At 52.3% G+C, this 21,102-nt stretch overlaps 2 protein-coding genes across 2 annotated transcripts in view; one reads left to right on the top strand and one right to left on the bottom strand.

The window, feature by feature from the left end:
• LOC146420171 (uncharacterized) overlaps positions 1–21,102 on the bottom strand; it is a 482,891-nt gene that overhangs the window by 241,171 nt on the left and 220,618 nt on the right. The gene's annotated exons all lie outside the window — the stretch shown is intronic.
• LOC146420185 (uncharacterized) lies at positions 5,345–7,992 on the top strand. Its single transcript, XM_085048566.1, has 3 exons — positions 5,345–5,455; positions 6,466–6,544; positions 6,734–7,992. Exons 2-3 carry the CDS (start codon positions 6,493–6,495, stop codon positions 7,990–7,992), a joined length of 1,311 nt encoding a protein of 436 aa, XP_084904692.1. The 5' UTR covers positions 5,345–5,455; positions 6,466–6,492.

Below are 21,102 nucleotides of genomic sequence, written 5' to 3'. Positions count from 1 at the left end.
TAGATAAGTCACACACTCCACTTAGCAGATTACTTAAATAAACAAACTGTTCTATAGCTACATTCCTTAGTCAAGTCTTTCTCCCCTCATCAGTATGCTCTATTGATCCTTTTGATCGCTACTGGCAACTTCGCTACACAACAGTGTTTACACTCAGGCCTACTGATCCCTCCAAGCCTTAGCATGACTACTACTAAAGTTTTTATTCATAGTTTTGCAACACTACAAGGTCCAAAAATCCCCCCAACCTCCCAAAAAGAACCCTGGGCACTGCCCAAAATATTTGGCTCAGCTCACCCTGCCTGCTCACCTGCGGGATGCCCCGGGGGGGGCGATGCTCCCGGGCCGAGGGTTGCAGACACAGAGAACAATAGACGCACGTGGTGATTCCTTCCCGTGCTTCTCGTGCTGCTCCTTCTCTATCCCTCCTCTTCCTCCCGCTTCCCGTCTTCCATCCCTCCTCCCCACCTGCTCTTCATCCTCCTTCTCTGTCCCTCCTCCTCCTCTCCTGCTGGTTTATTCTCCTGCTCTTCTTCCTCCTGTTCTTTGGGATTCCCCTCCTGGCTTTGTCTGCCATCACCCTTGGTCCATCCCGTGCTCAGCAGAGCATCCTGTGCTCTGTCAGCACTCTCTGCTCCTTCGGGAAGGATTTGGGATTTATGCCAGGCACAGACACTGAACCTCACCCCAAACTGCCCCGGTGCCATTGCTGTCCCCTGGGCGCTGGGCAGCTGCTGTCCCAGGGGAAGCAGGGACACAAACGGAGCCAAGTGCAGCCCAGCTGCCCGCGCTGATCCAGACGAGCCCCAGGGACAAGGTCCTGCAGAGCCACACGGAGCCTTCGGCTCCTGGCTGGCAACGGCTTGTGTTGTGGCTGCCCCAGCGGCCAGAGCGAGTCCTGGAGCTCCCCAGCTCCTGCAGCAGGACCCAGGTTCCACCTGCTCTGCCAGGCCCTGGCCAGGGGCCAGCAGATCCACTGGCTCCATGCAAAGGGGGAAGACAAGAAGAACGCATTGGATGCAGCCCCCAAGGACCTCGAGCAAATTGTTCAGGAACATCCAGACCTTGATGTGACGTTTGTAAAGCTGCAGCTGGCAGAGTTCTGTGGTGCAGGAGACCCAGCATGGGAAGAGGAGACCAACAAGGAGCTGCAGGAGAAACACCCTGAGCTCCTAAGGACGTTATGGCCAGAATTTCTGCTGGAGAATGTTCTTCCAGAAGCTCTGGGGGAAGGAGTGACCCTGAGCAGGGCAGGTGCTGCTGCTGAGAGGTGCTGTGTGGGTCAGGGCTGCTGCCAGCTCCAGGTCAGCCTGGGGACAGCTCTGGAGGACACTTCCCAAAGAAGGTGATCCAGGGATTACTGTGAAGATAAGGAGCTTTCCTGAGACTGCTTCAATTTCCTACTTGGAGCAGGATGGGGAGGTTGGGGAATGAGAGAAGTAGAAAAGGAGTAATGTTTGAGCATTTAGTGCAACTCCGGCTCTGTACCTTTGGGTGCTCAGTGTGTCTGCTGGGAGCCTCCTCAAGGGCCTTCAGCCACTGCTCAGCCCATGGACAGCAGCAGCAGCACCTTTGCAGAGCCCAGCAGGGCTCTTGCCAGCTGCCCTTGCCCACCTGCACACAGAGCCTCCCCCAGGCAGGGCCCTGCAGACAGGCAGGTTTCTGTAGGGCTGGGCGAGTGCACAGAGGGTGGGATGGGCTCTGTGAGCGCTGACAGGGACAAGGCTCCTCTCAGGAGGAACATGTGCAGCACAGGGAGATGATGAGGGAAGGAGAGGGAGCTGAGCAGAGTGATTTAGGGTAAAATAGAAATTACTAATGTAAAAGAGCTAGAGGCTGGATAATAGTAATAATAATATTTTTAAACTGATTTAGAGAGCCAGAGATTGGATAATGATTTACTAAGATATGCCAGCTGCGATCCATTTATTATTTTCTTGGTGAATTTGTGCCTACCTGGTATCGGGGAGGATAAAAGAGGAGAGCCAAGTAATTGAGAGAAAGCACCAAGTGTAACCGAGCATCCCACCCTTGGACCCCAGGACCGGTACGAGTTGGTTCTCAGGCTTGGACTAGGACCAAGGACCAAGGGAGCATGCGCACCTGTCATAATTAATCATCGGGACCCTTCCCCACAATTAATCTGAGACACTGCGCTTGCGCGAGCATATTTAAATGAACTTTGAACTCATTATAATACGAAGTGGGAATAGGTAATGAATATGTATAGGGGCTTTGTCTAACTTTATGCATATGTAATCTGTAACCTAATATAAACTTAGTGAAGTGCCGCTGAGGGTGTGCATGTCTTTGGAGGGGCTACCCCCCATGCACCCCAGCTGGAATAAACACATACCTACTTCATAACTATCTGAGTTGTGGAGTCAATTCCGTGCTTCAAGAGCAATGCTGTGGGCAGGAGGGCACTGTTGGTGTGTGGGAGGTGCCATGCACAGGTGGGGACAGGGAATACTGTCCTGAGTGTCCCTGTGTTGGAAAATATATCAGGTTAAAAATTTTGTATAACTTTAGTCAAAAGCTTTGTTTGTCTTTATCCTGGGAAGAGGAATTTTAGGTTTCTTTCAGGGCATTGTTCTACCAGATGAGGTCTGGTGAACTCAGCATATCAACAGATTGGGAGTGACCCCGAAGATACCAGAAAGATAAGGACTATTAACAGAACATCTGCCAGGACATTGTGGTTATCAGCAGGACATGGTGGCTATCACAAACGGCTACCACAGATGCCACCTCCAGCAGAGCTAAAAACATCCTGGCCCAGAAAAACGACTGATAAGAAAAACTGAAGAATGAAGAATCTAATTAGCATCAGAGGCAAAGAGATTCAGATTCAATGAGAGACTGAATATTGGCAGTTTGCTCAACTTTAGACCAATGAACACTGACCCAATGCTTTCCTATGTATTTTTACTGTACAAAATATCTGAGAAATTGAGTAAATGCCATTTTTCCTGGAATGATTCTCTCTGCACAGCCGGGCTATGTGTGGATGAGATGATTTCTGTGGTACATCCAGGCCAGAACAAAATCCTGGCCAGATAATAAAGTAATGCCTTGACTCTCCAACATTAAAATGTGGTTGAAGGGTTTTTGTATTTTTTCCCGCAGATTTGGTGACAGATAAATCTATCACAGTGCTAATGATCATTAACATTTTGTTAATGAGTGGATAAAAGATATTCTTTGGTTGGAAGGTTGATGGAGAGGTCACCTTTGGCTCAGGGCCTGTTGTTCAGGCCTCAGTCAGGCCTCTTGTTCAGGCCTTGGCACTTCAGGGATGTGGTTTAGTGCTGGGCTGACAGTGCTGGGGGAACGGCTGGGCTTGATGAACTCAGAGGTCTCTTCCAACAGACAGAATTCTGTAATTCCAGGAGTTTATCTGCTGGATTCAGCCTGGTCCATGTTAGCAGCATTAATTTGCTCAGAAAGTTCCCTCTTGGTCAGCTCTTGAGGCCTAAGGCTTCAGCTCCTTTAGCTCCTGGTGCTAAGCTGCTCATGCTGAAGGAGATGACTCAGAGAGAAGAATACAGTTCATCCAATTCCTTCTGGACACTGAGAGGGGAGGGTGTGAAAACAGGAGCATTGTTTGGTGTTGCCTCCTCTCTGCCCTTCATGCCTTTCAGTGCTCTGAAACAGCCAAGAGCTTTCTTCAAGAGTGCAGGGAAGCAGCTGTTCCTTCTGCCAGGTGTGGCTCTCTCCAGTCTCTGCACTTGACTGCTTTTGTCCCTCTTGCTGTGCCCTCTGTTCCCCCTCTGCTGCTGCCTGCTGCCCAGGACTGTGGAACTGGCCCAGATCAAGTGCTCGAGAGCCTCATTTCTCTGCCCTTGGAGCTGCCTGGGCACAGCAGCCTTTTCCATCTGCAAGCTCCATATGGACAGGGAGTGCCCAGCTCCGTTCCTTGCACAACCTCCAGGAGCCCAGGGCCTGCCATCTCAAGTCCCTGCTGGCACTGAGGGCTCCCAGGTGCCTCAGGCTGCTGTGACACCACTGCAAACAGGAGGCAAGAGTGGCAGGGGCTGTGCTCAAAGTCACATCCATTTCCTGCTGCTGCTGCTGCTGTGGGGTCATTTGTCCAGCCCTGCCCCAGACTCAGGGATCAGCTCCAGGCCCTGCTGCTGCTCCCTCGGAATCAGCCACAACCTGGTTGTTGCTCTCAATGCCAGCAGAAGCAGTGGCTGAAGCAGCAGGTGCTGACAGTGCCCCAAGCCCCAGGGGCCAGAGGGGTCCCTTGGCTGCAGGGCTGGGAGGGAGCTGCCCCTTGTTCTCACTGTAGCTCACACAAAGCTGAGCCCCTCACAAGTGGGGCAGCACAGCAAACAGGGAGCCTGCCAGTCTCTTCCAGCCATGTCTGCTCAGAGTTTGGTCCTTGAAGCTGCAGGTGGACAAAGGCAGCTCTTCTGGTTCCTCTGGGTGTCCCCATGTTCAGCACTGCTGCTCCATCAGTCTGTGCACAGCAACAGGGGAAAGCCTCAGCCCTGCAGGGGCCAGGAGCTGCCAGGCTCTGCCTGAGCAGCTCAGCCAGAGGGAAGGGAGCTGCTCCACATGGGAACCAGGAGAAATGAACATTAATTTTTGTCTTATAAGAAAAGAAAAGGAAAAAGAAAAGGAAAAACCTAGATAAAATGTGAAAGATAAAGACAAAACCTATATGTGTAGTGAAAATTCTTCTGTAACTTTGGATAAGAAGTAACTGATTTTTTGAAAAAGAGATGTCAGTATTTACTTTCTAAATTTGCTGGTGGCATGGATCCATCTTACTGACCTCAGCACCCTTTTAAAAAAGATTTTGAGGTATGTTTCAAATATCTCACTGCCAACCTGTCCCGGTTACAGGAGCACGGTGCCAGTTTGGCACTCTGTGGGTGATAACCAAACTGGGCATTCTACTCCCATTAGGTCATTTCTGATGAGCTGTTGATGACAGGTCGTTTGCAAGAGCTGCCCAGTGCAACCCTGACCCATCAAGCTACCAGCTGGGTGGTAAATGAGATAAGGAAGGGGAGGCAAACCCTGTGAGGCAGGACATTGTTTCCTTTTCTTCACACCAACGACTCAGCTGAGATAACTCCCTCCAGGGAAGCACCAGCACAGTCCCACCCAGCCTGAGGGCTCATCTCTGCTAATGGGCCATCGTGGACTCAATGGCATCAGCACAATGGGCAGCAACAACGACTGAGACCATCAAGGACTCCCCAAATATCCCATGACTCACAGGATAACATCATTCCATTGTGAAACTCCCTGCCCAGAGGGAGGTACAGAGCATTCCCACCTGAACCTGAGCATATAAAATCTGGCTCTGAGGCCTTGGGACACCACTTCCACTCAACGGGACCAGAGGTGGAGTAGAACTTCTACAGGACTACAACTTCAACAGGACTGTGACCACCACTTGGTAGGATCTCGACCATTGCTCTGACCAACAGGGAGCCAGGTTGTACTCAGTCTTTGTGAGTTAAACACGGTTTTCTCTCTATCGTATTTATTGTAATCTCTTCAATGAGTTGTAACTCTGAGCCTCAACGTCTGTTGGGTCAGTTGAGTGGGGTTCATTTCTACTGCTAATTTACTTTTAAATGAGCACAGTGCTTTTGGCTGGATTGTTTGGAACATGAAGGACTTCCAAGCTGGACCAAATACATCCCTTGGAGCTCTTGGGGTGTCCCTTGGAGGTGTTTCTGGGTGTCCTGGTGGTGGCTGCAGGCACAGCCCAAGCGATGGGCAGGGGGATGCAGGGAGCCCCCCTGCAGTGAGGGTTGGGTTTCCCAAATCAGGCACCACCACCTCCAGCCCGGAGCCAGGGGGCTGTGGGACCCCCGGGGAGAACCAGAAGGGATGAACCTCAGGATCCTCAGAGTGGGGAGGGTGGAGAGGACAATACCAGGACCAGGGGACTGCTGGCAGTCTGGAGGAGGGGGAGTCTGGAGAGAGGGAACCCTGTGACCCTAAGGACCCCGAAGCGGGGAACCCAGCGAGGGGGGTAATGCCAGGACATCTGGAAAATTCAAAAGCCTGGAAGCACTTAGGGGAGAAGTGACCCATGGAAACCCCAAAAGCCCTTGGCATCCCTAAGTGAGGGGACCCTGGAGGAGAGGAACCAGCATGACCCCAAAGTAGGGAGACTGGAGAGGGAGAAATTTGGGGATTCCCAGGACCCCCAACAGCCCAGGGAGGGTGGGAACCATCTAGATGTGGGAAAGCCAATACATGCAGAACCCCCAGCAGCCAGGATAGGAGGGACCCCCAGAATTCCAAAGTGGAAAGACCAGAGAAGGGAACTCCTGGGATTGTTTTTGGGGTTTTTTTTTGTTTGGTTTTTTTTTTAATCTTGGAGTTTTGGATGTTTTTATGGACACCAGATGCCCAGGGACTTCTAGAAAGGGACTCGAGCAGGGGGACCTTCAAATCCAATGTGCTCACACCTTGTTTTTTCCCCCAAACCAGGATTTCCCATTGTCAAACCTTGGCTGGATGGAGGAGAAGGCAGTAAGGAAGAGGAAGATGCCCCAGGACAGCCAGGCAGGTGAGAAGGAAGTCACTGCCCCTTTTCCCCCTCTCTTCTCCTCCATCTCCCAGCCCAGCATCACCCCCAGCTGCAGGACAGCCCTGCTGCTGACAATATCATGCCAAGAATGGATTGGGGGGATCTCCTTCCCCTTCCCTCTGGTGTGGAGGAAAATCCTAAATCCTCTCCTTGTGTTTCCTCCTCCAGGCAATGAGCTGGGAATGGACACCATAGAGGACAAATCCTCCCTGCAGGACCTCATGGAAGTGGCCAATTTGAATGGCTCCATGGTGCAGGAGTCCAATGGGGAGGAAAAGCCCCGGAGATCCCACACGAGGAGAGGCTCCAAACCGAGCCCAGGGTGCTGTGAGGAGCAAAGACCCACCCTGTGCCAGGAAATTGGCCAGCAATCGAGCCAGAGCTATGAGCAGGTGGCCCATGAGCAGCTTCACACTAGGGAGAAGACCTATAAGTGCTTGGAATGTGGGAAGAGCTTCAGGACAAGCTCTAACCTGATCCGCCACCAGATGATCCACACAGGGGAACGGCCCTATGAGTGTGGGGAATGTAGGATGAGTTTCATCCAGAGATCCCACCTGATCGCCCACCAGAGGATCCACACTGGGGAGAGGCCTTATGAGTGTGGGGAATGTGGGAAGAGCTTCAGAAACAGCTCTTCCCTGATCATCCACCAGAGGATCCACTCTGGGGAGAGGCCCTATGAGTGTGGGGAATGTGGGAAGACATTCCGTCAGAGCTCCTACCTGATCATCCACCAGAGGATCCACACTGGGGAGAGGCCCTATGAGTGTGGGGAATGTGGAAAGAGCTTCAGAGACAGCTCTTCCCTGATTGTCCACCAGAGGATCCACACAGGGGAACGGCCCTATGAGTGTGGGGAATGTAGGATGAGTTTCATCCAGAGATCCCACCTGATCGCCCACCGGAGGATCCACATTGGGGAGAGGCCTTATGAGTGTGGGGAATGTGGGAAGAGCTTCAGAAACAGCTCTTTCCTGATCATCCACCAGAGGATCCACTCTGGGGAGAGGCCCTATGAGTGTGGGGAATGTGGGAAGAGATTCATTCACATGTCCAGCCTGATCGTCCACCAGAGGATCCATACTGGGGAGAGGCCCTATGAGTGTGGGGAATGTGGGAAGAGCGTCAGCACGAGCTCTAACCTGATCCGCCACCAGAGGATCCACACTGGGGAGAGGCCCTACGAGTGTCCCGCATGTGGGAAGAGGTTTCAGACCTCAACCAGTCTCCTCCTCCATGAGCGGATTCACACAGAGGAGAGGCCTTTCCGCTGCCCTGACTGCGGGAAGGGCTTCAAGCAAAACTCTGACCTCGTCAGGCACCGGCGCATCCACACCGGGGAGAGACCCTATGAGTGTCCTGAGTGTGGGAAGAGCTTCACCCAGAGCTCTCACTTGACCAAACACCAACGGAGCCACCAGTAAGAGAAGCCCTACACAAGCCCCGACTGCAGGAAGAGCTTTGTCTTCTGCTCCAGCCTTATTACCTAAAACCTCATGGTTTTACTGCTATTTGGGAGGGGTCTTTTGTGTTTGGGAGCTATTCTGGATGATTTGATGCTTCAGGGGTATTTGGTACAGTTTCTTTCACCATTTTGTATTTGAAAAGCCAAGAGGGTTCATGCAGTACCTCAAAACCACTCGATTCCACTGAAAAGTACTCAATCTCACCCCATAGTGGGTCAATCGCTGCCCAAAATGACTCAATTCCACAGCCCCTCAGGGTGGGATGACATTGGAAGGGGATTGGGCAAAGTGGGATGCTGTTCCGGAGAGGTGAGATGGGCATTGGGCAGGGCAGGATGGGCGGGATGGGAATTGGAGGGGTGGAATGGTGGAAATAGGGCTTGCGAAGGGGGTCTTGATGTCCAGGAGGGGTGCGATGGGTTTGGGTGCGGATTGGGAGGGTGGGGCAGGGTCTGGAAGGAGACAGTCAAAGGTTGGGGGTGATGAAGGGAGGGGGAACTTGTTCCTGAGTGGGTTTTTGGGTATTATATAAAAGGATTATTTCTCATGAGCCTTGAGACAATAAAGAAAAAGGGGGTTCATCCTTTTGGTGTGGTGCTTTGTGTTGGGATTTGGGGATTAATTTCTTGTATTATTGTTACCATTAGATGTTTGAATTATTTATTAGTGTTCTACTTCTAAATCTGGCTGGATGGCATCTCACTGAGAAGATTCTCTTCCTTCTCGCAGTGGGATTAAGCTGTAGTCACTTCCAAGTTTCCATGACAGCCTTGTGAGGTGCGGATTGACTCCACAACTCAAATAGTTCTGAAGTAGGTATGTGTTTATTCCAGCTGGGGTGCATGGGGGGTAGCCCCTCCAAAGGCATGCACCCCGTCAGCAGCACTTCACTAGGTTTATATTAGGTTACAGGTTACATATGCAGAAAGATACACAATGCCCCTATACATATTCATTACCTATCCCCGATTAGTATTATAACGAGTTCAAAGTTCATTTAAATATGTTCACGCAAGCACAGTGTCACAGATTAATTGTGGGCGAGGGTCCTGAAGATGAAGTTAGTAGTCTTCCTCAGGATGAGCTCTTCACCCTGTTCCCTTGCACATGCTCCCTTGGTTCTTGGTCTTAGTACTAACTTGTACCAGTTCTGGGGCCTGAGAGCAGGATGTTCGGTCACACTCAGTAGTTTTTCTCAATTATTTGGCTTTCTCCTCAATATCCTCCCCAATACTAGGTAGGCACAAAATCATTAAGCGAATAATACATTGTCTTCAGCAAGCAAATCTTTGTAATCATTATCCAATCTCTGGCCTTCTGAATCAGCTAAAAAACATAATTATTATTATCCAGCTTCTAGTTCCCCTAAATTAGTAAATTCTAGCCCGCCCTAAATCACTTGGGAATTGCTGGAGCCAGGATGTGGGGAGCAGCTGTTGGAGCTGCAGGGGCTGATGTTTAAGGCTTGGAGCCTCCAACGGCTCTGGGCTTTGCTCCTCTCCCGCATTACATTGCACCGTGCCATTGTTCAAGAGACTAAAGCCAAGGGAGGTGATCCTGGCGCTGCCTGATTTCCTGCTGCTGACAGCAGCCACTGGACCCTGTCCCTGACTCGGGTGACTCCTGGATGGGGCAGTGCAGGCTGTGCTGGACAGGTGCCATCGGTGCCTGGAGGTGGCTGTATGGTCAGTGTTGGCTGGTGGCACAGAGTCCCGGTGGGGTGCGATGCTGGCAGCAGCAGGGCTGTGGCATGCTGGGGCTGCGGCTGCCGGGGCTGGGGCTGCACCCTCCAGAAACTTGAGAGAGCCCACGCAGGGGAATGGCAGAGCGAGCTCTTTCCCTTTATACAAATGAAGTGGATTTTTGCAGGACTCCTTTTGCTCCCTTGTGGACACTGGCCTTTGGCAGTGTGATTTTCCACACACAGATGTCCCCAGGGGAGGTCGCTGGTTATGTGCCAGGGCAGGGAGATGCTCCCAGGTGCTCAGCAGTGTCTGGGGTGCTCTGGGCTACAGTGCAAATGGAGATTTTTCTTCCCCCTCTTGCCGTGGATTTGTGCTCCCCCTGCCGCGGTTGCTCAGGGGACACGGCTGCTCTCTGCCCTCGTTTCACATAGAGCCAAGGCTGTGGCTCTGCTGGGCCTCCTCACCTGGGGACACCTGGAGAATAGATTTCAGAACACTTCCGTGTATTTGCAGGTAATACTTTTGCCAGCAAAAGGGCTTGAAATGGGAGTGTGGGTAATTGAGTGGCTGATTTCTGTATCAGGAAGAGGCAAATTTAGATGTGAGTAAATCCATACCTCACCAGATCATTGCTACTTTCTTGTGTCTCCATACAAAGTAAGTCCTAACTCACTCTGCTCTCTGAACAAGTGTAATGAATTGAAATAACTCTGTGTTACTACCACCAACACGAGAGCATAACTAGAAAAAAAGATTTGTTGTCATCACAAGGCAAACATTTGTGTATCCATTGGAGTAACAGAATGACACTGAGCAGTTTCACAGCACATTGATGATTGAACTGTGAGGCTGCAGCAAAAGCAGTGGGGCTGGAGTTGGTGTGTGACCTGTGTTATGGACTTTTGAAGCCATGGATGCCTGGTGACGAGACAGGGCTGTGATGTTCCTGTGCAGCCAAGAGAACAACAGCTGGACACCAGCCTCACATCTGCATCCCAACAGGAGCCCACCCTGGGCAGTGGCAGCCCAGAACCCCCCGCACATGTGCCAGGTTCATCCCACAGCGTGGGCAGCAGGGCAGTGAGGACATCCTGCCTCTCTTCTCCCCTCACAGGACACCCCAGCTGCAGGGCTGCCTCCAGCTCTGGGGTCCCCAACAGGAGAAGGACAGGGAACTGATGGAGCAAGTCCAGAGGAGCCCATGAAATTGCTGAGGGGACTGGAGCACCTGCTATGTGAAGACAGGCTGAGAAAGTTGGAGCTGTTGAGCCTGGACACCTGAGAAGGTTGTGTGGAGACCTCCCAGCACTTTTGCAGTGTGTGAAGGGACTACAGGGAAGCAGGAGAACAACTCCTTGTTGGGAGCTGTAGTGACTGGACAAGGGGATGGGTTCAAACTGAGAGTAGGAATGGATTTGATGTTAGGAAAATATTATTTCTTGTGAGTGTAGTGGGCAATGGCACAGGCTGTACAGGCAGAGAGGCTGTGGATGCCCCAGGCCTGGAAACATCCAAGGCCAGCTTAGATGTGGTCCTGAGCATCCCAGTCTGGTGGGAGGTCGCTCAGGTTGGAGTGAAATCATCTTAAGGGTTCTGTCAAAGCCAAACCATTTGAGGATTTGGACATTCTACGATCTTGAGCCCCCAGTGCAGTCGCCCTGGAACTCCTGTGACATCCCAGCTCCCAGAATTGTGATGTCACAGCCCATGTTGCAGGTGCAGCCTCCAGCTCCTGCTGTTGAGCACAACACTGACCCTGGAGCCAGCTAGGAGCCACCTAGGAGACCACCCTGCACCCTATTCAGCTGCTCCCAAATACTGCCATCAGTCCTGAGTTCATCCTGCTGCCTGGATATCACCACCAATCCTGGCAAGATGTGCTCTCCTGTCCCAGTGGAGGTACAGTGCCATTCCATGGAGCTGGGCACCCCTGACTGCCCGCGAGGGCTGGGGCCCTGTGGGGATGGTGTGGGACAGGGACCCCACCGTGAGCTTGAGCTACCTGATGTGGCCTGCCAGAGATGCTGAGGAGGCCATGGAGGTGGACATGGTAATGGATATTAAGGACATGATGGAGGTGGATGAGGAGGATATCGAAGAAGAGATGGAGGTGGATATGGAAGAATATGTGGAGGAGATGGAGGTGGACGTGATGGAGGAAGATGAAGCCATGGAGGTGGATGAGGAGGATGAGGAGGAGCCAATGGGCCTTGGATGAGAATGAAGGCCCAGCAGCAGGACAGGCAGGTGCTCCTCATGCCCTGCCCACAGGCACAGTGGGTCCCCTGCCGCCAGGCTGTGGCTGGGCTGGGTGGCCCTGCTCAGGACACAGTGCCCGGGGAGACCCTGGATTCTGGTGGCACAAGCACCACACCCCCTAGCCTGCCCTGCGCTTGCTTTGGGCCACACCAGCCCCATCCCGGTGCCTGAGGCATGTCTCCCAGCCCCAGCCAGGGTCAGTGCTGGCAGCAGAGTGCCACTGTGCCAGTGTGTGCCAGCCTGGGGGCACAGGGAACAGCCCTCAGGGCTGGGCTGGAGTGACCATGCTGCTTCCTTTTCTTACAGGACTGATGGAGATGATGGACACACCATCCTTTCCATATGTTCTGTTTGTTCTTGTTATGAACTTTTGTAAATATGTTGATTAGATTTCTCCTTTAAGATAAAACGTTTTACTGTAAATACGTTCTATAGATTGCTGTTGTTATAAAGATTCTTATATTGTAAATACGTTCTGCAGCTTGTTGTTGTTGCTGCTCTTCTGTAAATAAATTGTCATTTGTTTTCCACACCCCAACTTTCTTTGCAATTCCTTTGGGCACATGCAGCATTTGCAGAGTTGTGGTTTCAGTTTGCTCCGTGTTCCTGGGGCTAGAGGTCCCTCCAGGTGCTGGTGTGGCGCAGACTGACTCCACAACTGAGAAAGTTATGAGGTAGGAATGTGTTTATTCCAGCTGGGGTGCATGAGGGGTAGCCCCTCCAAAGGCATGCACCCCGTCAGCAGCACTTCACTAGGTTTATATTAGGTTACAGGTTACACATGCAGAAAGTTACACAATGCCCCTATACATATTCATTACCTATCCCCGATTAGTATTATAATGAGTTCAAAGTTCATTTAAATATGTTAGTGGAAGCACAGCGTCACAGATTAATTGTGGGCGAGGGACCCGAAGATGAAGTTAGTAGTCTTCCTCAGGATGAACTCTTCACCCTGTTTCCTTCCACATGCTCCCTTGGTTCTTGGTCCAAGTCCAAGTCTTAGAACTAACTTGTACCAGTTCTGGGGCCTGAGAGCAGGATGTTCGGTCACACTCAGTAGTTTTTCTCAATTATTTGGCTCTCTTCTCTACATCTTCCCTGATACGAGGTAGGCACAAAATCATTAAGTGAATAATACATTGTCTTCAGAAAGCAAATCTTAGTAGATCATTATCCAATCTCGGGCCTTCTAAATCAGTTCAAAAAATATTATTATCCAGCTTCTAGTTCTCCTAAATAAATAAATTCTAGCCCCTCCTATACCAAGAGTGGCTGAGGCCGTGGGGCCACTGCCCAGAGCAGCCTGGCCTGAGCAGGGCTGTGGGGTCAGAGCTGGCTGGGCTGTGCTGGGGAGAGCCCCTTGGTGCTGCAGAGAGCTCAGGGCAGCTGGGAGAGCTTGGAGGGAGCTGGGCTGGGCTGAGAGAAGCTGGGAGAGAAACCCATCAGTGTCCATCTCAGCCTGTGTGAGCGTGCAGGGGCAGGACTGAACCCAGGGCTTGTGGGGCAGAGCCAGGGCCTGGGGAAGGGCTGGAAAACAGGCTAGTGGCCGAGAGAGGAGGCTGCTCTGTGCCCTTGGTGGCACGGACAGAGCAGGGAGGGGCCCAGGACATTTGTCAGCCGCAGCCTCTGTCCCCAGCCGTTGCCAGCCCTGGCTGCTCAGCCCAGGTTTGTGGGTGAGTTTGGCTGTGCCCCAGCTCCATCCTGCTGTGGGGCTCAGGGCCTCTTCCCGGCAATGGCCAGCCCTGCCTGGCCTCTCTGCTGGCCCCGAGCCCGGCAGAGCCTGGGGCAGGGCTGGCTGGGAAGGGCCACAGGTGCCACGGGCTGTGCAGGAGCTTGGAGAGGCTGCCCAGCAGGGAGGCCATGGGGGCACAGAGCCCCAGGGGCTGCTGTGGGCACCACGGCACAGGGGCTGTTCCCACCCGGAATGCTCCTGGCCTGGGCTGGGCTGCACAGGGGGCTGTGGCACCATGGCTGGGGCAGCGGGGCACAAAGGGGCCACGGAGCTGCTGCCGGAGTTGACAGCAAGGCCAGGAGCAGACAAGGAATTTCTTATCTATTCAGACTGTATTAGGAGATACTTGGATTCAATATCAATTGGGAATTGCACATATTGTATCAACAGGAAAAAAACCCTAAACAAAACCTAAAAAGTCTTTTCCCACTGTTTTTAAAAATATATTTACTTTGAATACACTTGAGAAATCTGCCTAATTAATCACAGAAGGATTGAAAACTTAAATCATATTGTTCCCAAAAGCTTGACTTGTTAAGCTGTTTTGAAAATCAATGAGCCCTGGAGCACTGAATTCCTGAAGATCTGAAGCCTCTGGAGAAGTAAAATTCAGCAGCAACGTCTAAGTTGCTGTGAATGTCAGCAGCCCCCACTGAGGTCATCCCTGCCAAGAGACTGTGCGGGGAATGAGCAGACAAGGAGAGCATGCCTGGGGCTGGGAAAGCAGAACACAGAGGCACCACTGGGTCCAGGTGGGAAATGAACTGTGGAATGTGGCTGTGAAAGCCCTGCCTGGGCTGTGCCAAGCAGGACAGCCAAGCCCTGACTCCCATGGCCTGAGAATGGGGCTCTGTGGCCTCACAGGATGCTTGTGGCTCTCCTGGGAGCAGTGGGATGTGGGCTGTGGAATGGTGAGTGCAGGTGTAAGGCTCCAAACAACCCTCTCAACAAGACCTGTGAAAGGAATGACAGTTGTTTATGGACTCTGAGTACAAGACAATATTCCTATGGGAACAATCCCTGGATAGAAGGAAATGTGGTGGCGAAATCCCAATTCTGGCCATGGGTACCTGGAGGAGAAGGACAGTTCTTTTTCACAGGAAGGAAAGCAGAGAGCCCCAGTGTTTCAGTGGCAGATGAGAAGAGACTCTCAACATGTCATGGTTGGCTGGAGAAGTCAGGTGGCCCCTGGGAGACCAAACCAGCCAGACCTGTGCCATGTTCCCTTGATTTTATGGCCCCTGTAATGTCACAATGGCCCCTTGGTTCCATGGAACCTCATAGTGTCACAATGGTCTCACTAGTTCTACAGGGCCCTGCACTGTCACAATGTCCCCTTGGTTCCATGAGGCTGTGACATTTCTTCATATTCTCTCCATGGTTCCATGAGGCCTTGCAATGTCACAATGGACCTTTGGCTCCATGGGGTCTCACAGTGTCACAAAGGTCTCCTGTGGCTCCGCAGTGTCACAATGGACTCTTGGTTCTATAAGGCCCCGCAGTGTCCCAGTGGCCTCTTGGTTTGATGAGGTGCTGTAGGGTCACAATGGCCCCTTTGCTTCTATGAGGCCCAGCAGTGTCAAATTGCCTCTTGGTTCCACCAGCCCTGCAGTGTCACAATGGTCCCTTGGTTCCATGGAGCCACACACAGTCACTATGGTCCCCTGGGTATCATGAGGCCCTGCAATGTCACAGTGGTCTCCATCATTGCATGAGGCTCAGCAGTGTCACAATGGTCCCTCGGTCCCACAAGGCCCCACAGTGTCACCATGGTCTCCTCAATTCCATGGGGCCCTGGGGTGGTGCATTCCTCCCTCTCTTTCTCAGGCTGCCCTGCGATCTGAGAAATGCTCGTTAGGCCTCAGCCTTGGCCAACAGCCCCTGGGCTCAGCTCCTCTGCAGCTGATCACAAACACTGTCTGCTCCCAGCCACTGCTGCTGTCCAACCAGCTCCTGGTTGCTTTAGGATCAGCCTTGGGAACTGTTTTTCTCCCCTCAATGGCACAACATCCCCGTTCTCACAGTGTCAAAGAAAGCTGTTGATGCCAAGTGCAGCCAGGATGAAACATTGCTGTCACTAAAGCCCATCTCTTGGGGCCCTATGAACAGGGCTCCAAAATGAGCCCCTTGGAGCTCTCCTGGAGCAGTGAGCTCCCTCTGAGTGGGGCCTCTCTGAGCCGGGAACTCTCCCGTTTGCTGCACTCGGGGCATCCCTGAACAACGAGGGACCCTGGGCCGATCCCCCCACTGCTCGAGGCTCAACCCTTCGCCTGCTGGAGAGATGCAAAAGCATCCGCAGTGAGCATTTCCCTGGCCTCCAGGGCAATTTCTGACAGCTGCCTGGCACTGCCTCTTTCTGTCTGTGTGCACACACGTGTGCCTGTGCTCTGCAAATGGGGGAGAAATGCTGCTCTGGGAGGTGTTGAAGTGCTTTGGATATCTGAGTGAGTTAGGCCTGTAAGTAAGGTTCAGTCCTCAGGTATGAGCTAAGTGAAATGCTGCAGAGGGTTTTTCTTCTGCTAAGTTGTTGAGTTTAAGGTATAAGTCAAGGTTAAGGTAGAAGTTAAGTTCTGTTAAGTTTGAGGGCTGTTAAGCTTTTAGGCCATATTCCTTTTATCCTTGCCCTCACTGTCCTTTTGTCACACACACACACACACACACACACAAGGACAGTTCTCAGTTAATTTCTGGTTTGATTGCCTGGATTTGCTTGGTTTTGTTGTTGCTTTTTTCCCCTGGTGTGCCTGAACTGTCCAGTCCAGAGCAGAGTGACTCTTGCGAAGGAACTTTGTTGTGCTGTCGCTTGACATTAAATCTGGTTTTTGATGATGCCTTGCTGGGGATTTTTTAAGTGCTCTCAAGCCCTCATTGGTAAGAGGGTGAAGCAGCCCTGGGCCAGGCTCTCCTCCTGGGGGACACGGGGACGCTGCCAGGGGGTCCCTGTCCCCCTGTCCCACTTCCAGGGCCCTGTCCCCCCTGTCCCCATGTCAGGCTCTGGGGCTCGATCTGGTGGAACATCCTCTGGGGGAGGCTGTGGCACTGGGGGTCAGGGGGGACCTGGGGGGACAGGGGACCCTGCTGTGCACGAGCAGCGTTGGACTTGTCCGTGGGAACTGTGAGAGGGGTCCAGACCAGAGTGACCTCCCCAGTGACCTCATACAGCCCCCTGTGATGTCACAGAGCCACTCTGTTATGTCACAGCCCAGTCTGCAATGTCACAGGCAAACCTGTGATCTCACACAGCCTTCACTATGATCACATAAAACTGCCCTGTGGTGTCACAGATCATCAGATGATGTCAGATTGCCACCCTGTGCTGTCACACAGTTCACTCTGTGAGCTCACATCCTGCTGTGTGATGTCATACAGCCACACCGTGATGTCACAGCCTGCTCTTTGAAGTCACACAAACAACCAGTGATGCCACAGCCCACTCTCTGATGTCACAGATCACATCCTGTTCTGGGATGTCACAGCCTGCTCTGTGGTGTCACAAGCCAGTCAGTTATGTTACACAGCCAACTCTGTATGTGCACAGCCTGATCTGATGCCATACAGCCACCTTGCAATGTCACAGCCTACTCTGTAATGTCACATAATCCCCTCTATGATGCCATAAGCTGCTCCATGACATCACATAACACTCTGTGATGTCACACAGCTGCTTTCTGACATCACAGCTGCTCTGTGGCTCTCTGACACAGCCCCAGAGGTGCCCATGGCTATGACACAGCCCCTCTGGGCCATGGCACAGCCCCTGCCAATGCTGAGCACCTGTGAGCTCTGGGTGTGCCCTGCTGGTGTCCCTGAGATGGCCTGGCAGTGCCCCAGCCCTGCTGGGCTGTGCACAGGAGCTGCTCCTGGGCAGAGCTGTCTCTCTGCAGCGCTGCCGCTTGCCAGGAGCTCCTCTGTGCCAGGAGCCCAGCCCAGCTCAGCAGCACAGCAACAGCACAGGGACTTGAATTACTCTTGTGGGGCTTTGGTGCTGTTTGCATCAGTCTCAGTCCCTCAGGGTGTGTTCAAAAAACTTCTCGAGAAGTCAAATTGAGATGGAAACACTGAAGTTCCTTGTAGTTTCAATGGGTTCCTCTAACAGACTCAACTGAGAAAGTGTCCCCAGGTTCCAGTTAGAACAGAACACTGCAGGCAGGGATGGCAGGTGGGCACAAGCAAGGCAAAGGTGTCACTGATGCTGAGCAAACCTGGATGTGTTTCATGAATCCAAAGGGCCAAGCCCTGAGCCCCAGCCCCTGGCAAGGCAGATCCTGTCCCTCCCTCAGTGCTCAGGGCTCTTCCCAGGGCACTGGCATGTGGGGATGTGCAATGCCAAGGGCAGGACCATGGGGTGGCCCCTGCCAGGCTGCTGGGCAGGGACAAGGAGGCCATGAGGCCCCAGGGCTGCAATCGGGGCCCTTCGCTCTCGGAGGAGAGAGTCTTATCATTAACCCGGGACAAAGGGTCACTTGTGTTCTGCTGGCCTCATGGCCAGGGACAGCAGCCATGGCCAAAGTGCTGCACAAGTTGGCTCTGTCAGGGCCTTGCAGCTCCTGCACATCCCTCTGCCCTCTCCAGCCCAGGCTGTCCTACGCTGTCCATGCCCTGTGCCTCTGTCCCTGCAGGCTGTCGTCATCCCCGGCTGCCCCACCTCGCTGGCCCTTCCTTTGCTGACAGCTCTGCGTCCTGCCTGGCTCTGCCTTGGTACACAAAGCCTTGGGCTGATCCAGACTCCTAAATCATGGCTCTGCCTTGATTTCCCTCTGGTCTTGTGCTGTTCATTAGGAAGTTTTTTTATAGTTATGGAGAAATATTCCAAAGAGCTTGTAATAAATAGGCATTTCTATTTTAAAGGGTGTATTTGTCCCTTTAGAGAAGAGAGGATTGCAGCATTTTGTGACTGACATTGATCCAGGGTCTCCCCTAAGGAGGTCTGGCTTGAATACATAAACAACTTCAATGGCTTAAGGAGCATACAGCAAAGATAACAGTGCAAAAGGACGATGGCCTATTCGGAATTCCATGGGGTGACTGGGGTATAACAGGATGGCTTCGCTATATCTTGCAAGTAGGATTAGTGATTTTACTTGTCCTTGTTGGCATAGCTGTTATTCTACCTTGTGCTTTGCAATGTTTGAAAAAATCATTATCACAGACAGTGAATCAGCTTTGGCTCGCACAAACGCGTAAAGAAAACAGGGGAATTGTGGAAAGCTGGCTTCTAGAGAAGGGACACGCAGATGTAGATAGATTGCTTATTAACAAGCCGCTTCTTAACAATAGCCATATTCAGCCAACTATTAATTAGAGACCTGCATCCAATCAGCGATCTAAGGTCACCACGACTTTCTGCAACATAGGAGTCGTGGGGGCCATCTAGAATGCGTTAATTAGTAACAGATATGCAGAAATCAGGCACTATAGGTAAACATAGATACGTGTTAAGGCAAGTAGCCAAACTTAGGGCGTGGAAGTATATAACCAATAGTATTGTATGATTACAGAATATGCATGAGTTAGTTAACTACACTATAAAATTGTATGCTGTAAATGAATAAACTGAAGCTTGTGGTAAATTCATATTGGATTGTCAAGCCTCCGTTTCTCAGCATCCACCCAGCCCAGGCTGTGCTCAGCACCTGAGCTGCCTGCACAGAGCCTTTTCCTCCCTGCACTCCTGGCCTCAGGGACCTGCTGGAAGGAGTCCCTGGGGAGCCTTTGTCAGGAATGGCCCTGGGAGCTCCTTCATGCTCCCAGGGACTGCAGGTTTTGCAAAGGGCTTTGGGTTTTTCTTTCCCTTGGAGTCTCTGAGAGCTTTGTGCAATCCTGGCCTCCAATTCTCTCCTCCAAGGAGTCCACGAGGAGCCTGTGTTGGGGATGGACCTCAGTGGGAGCCATGAATGCATCGAGACACTTTGAGTTTTTCCTCTGACTGATGGAAAGTTTTGTGCAATTTCCTCTCATGACCAAAGGCTCAAGGGCTGAGCTCCAAATGCACCACGGGGCTCATTAGGATCAAGCAAATCCTAACAAACCATGGCTCTACCTTGATTTCCCTCTACTCCACTGCAGTTCATTAGGAAGGTTTCCTACCACCGTTATGGAGAAATATTTCAAAGAGCTTCTAAGAAAGATGCAGTCCTATTTTAAAAGTTGTGTTTTATTGCTGTTTTCTTTAGAGAAGAGGTGATTGCAGCATTCTGTGGTTGATATTGATCCAGGGTCTGTCCTAAGGAGGTGTGGCCTGGTCAGAGAAGCTGTGCCTTGAGGCCTGACACAGTGTGGACAATCTTGCTCCATATTCCCAACCCCATCCTGTCTTTCCTCACTCACCTGGGACCTGCTTTGCTTGCACAACTGGCTGCACTCAAGCAAAGAGGGGTTTCTTCTTTTATTTCTTGAAGCAATCTCAAGCTCCTGAGTTTCCCCACTGAAAACAGACACCCTCCTCAAGTGTGGGCCAAGCCCAAGCTGCCACCAAGGAAGTTCCCCTTCCCCGAGGAAGAACCATACAAGGAATGTTTTAGACACACAGGAAGTTCTGCAATAAACCCTAATCCAGGGTTCAGTGAAGGCAGAATTAGACCAACTGCTGAAGGGCAGACAAGCTTTGAACTCCTTGTAGCTCAAAGGACCCAGTGGCTTGTTGGGAGGTGTGTGAGTGAGCCGAGAGTGAGGAGAAGGGAAATGCAGAGAGCCCTGGAAGTGCTTGTGTGCAGACAGGCTGCTGGGGAGGGCACTGCAGCCCTGCCCTGGGCCAGCTGTGATGCTGGATTCTCATGCCAACCTGCACTGGGCCACTGAAAGGGGCTGTTGCCATGGCCACTTCACTGAGCCCATGGAAGCAGCCCATTGCTCAGGGCTGGTGTCACTGCCCAGAGCCACAGGGGATCCATGGCTGGGGTTTGTGCCATGGCCACCTGCCCTGTGCCGCGCTGGCTGGGCAGGCGCCACGGAACCAGCAGCAAAGCCCAGTGCCAGGGCCAAAGGCCAGGTCAGCCTGACAGAAAGGGTCAGTGCTGGGGACTGTTTCCATGGCAACCATCGCTGGGACACCACACCTGGGTCACCTGTCATGGCAGTTGCCATGGAAACCCCTTGGAGGGACTGATGCCAGGGACACTTGCACTGAGACCCTGCTGGGCTCGGGTGCCATGGCAACCACCATAGGGCATCATTGGTCCAGAGGTTGCTATGGCAACCAGCACAGAACCCCCTTCCTACTCTCCAAGGCCAGGACAACCTGCAGGAGACACTTTGCTGAGGTTGGGTCCATGGCAAACAACCTTTGCCCTGCTGGGATGGGGATTGTCACGGTCAGAAAGGAGCCTGTGGAGCCGTGGTGATGCTGGATGGCCATGGGGTGCTGCTTTGGGTGGGGCAGAGGGAATTTCC

The sequence above is a fragment of the Lichenostomus cassidix genome, unplaced genomic scaffold (assembly GCF_008360975.1).
Source record: "Lichenostomus cassidix isolate B80296 unplaced genomic scaffold, HeHo_3.0 HiC_scaffold_44, whole genome shotgun sequence".
NCBI lineage: Eukaryota > Metazoa > Chordata > Aves > Passeriformes > Meliphagidae > Lichenostomus > Lichenostomus cassidix.
The sequence above is the reverse complement of the archived record's forward strand: the minus strand, read 5'-3'. Positions and strand labels throughout refer to the sequence as shown.

Coding starts and splice junctions, on each gene's coding strand:
- LOC146420185 (XM_085048566.1), top strand. CDS start 6,493: ATGGAGGAGAAGGCAGTAAGGAAGAGGAAGATGCCCCAGGACAGCCAG. Junction 6,545..6,733: donor GCCCCAGGACAGCCAGGCAG/GTGAGAAGGAAG, acceptor TTCCTCCTCCAG/GCAATGAGCTGGGAATGGAC.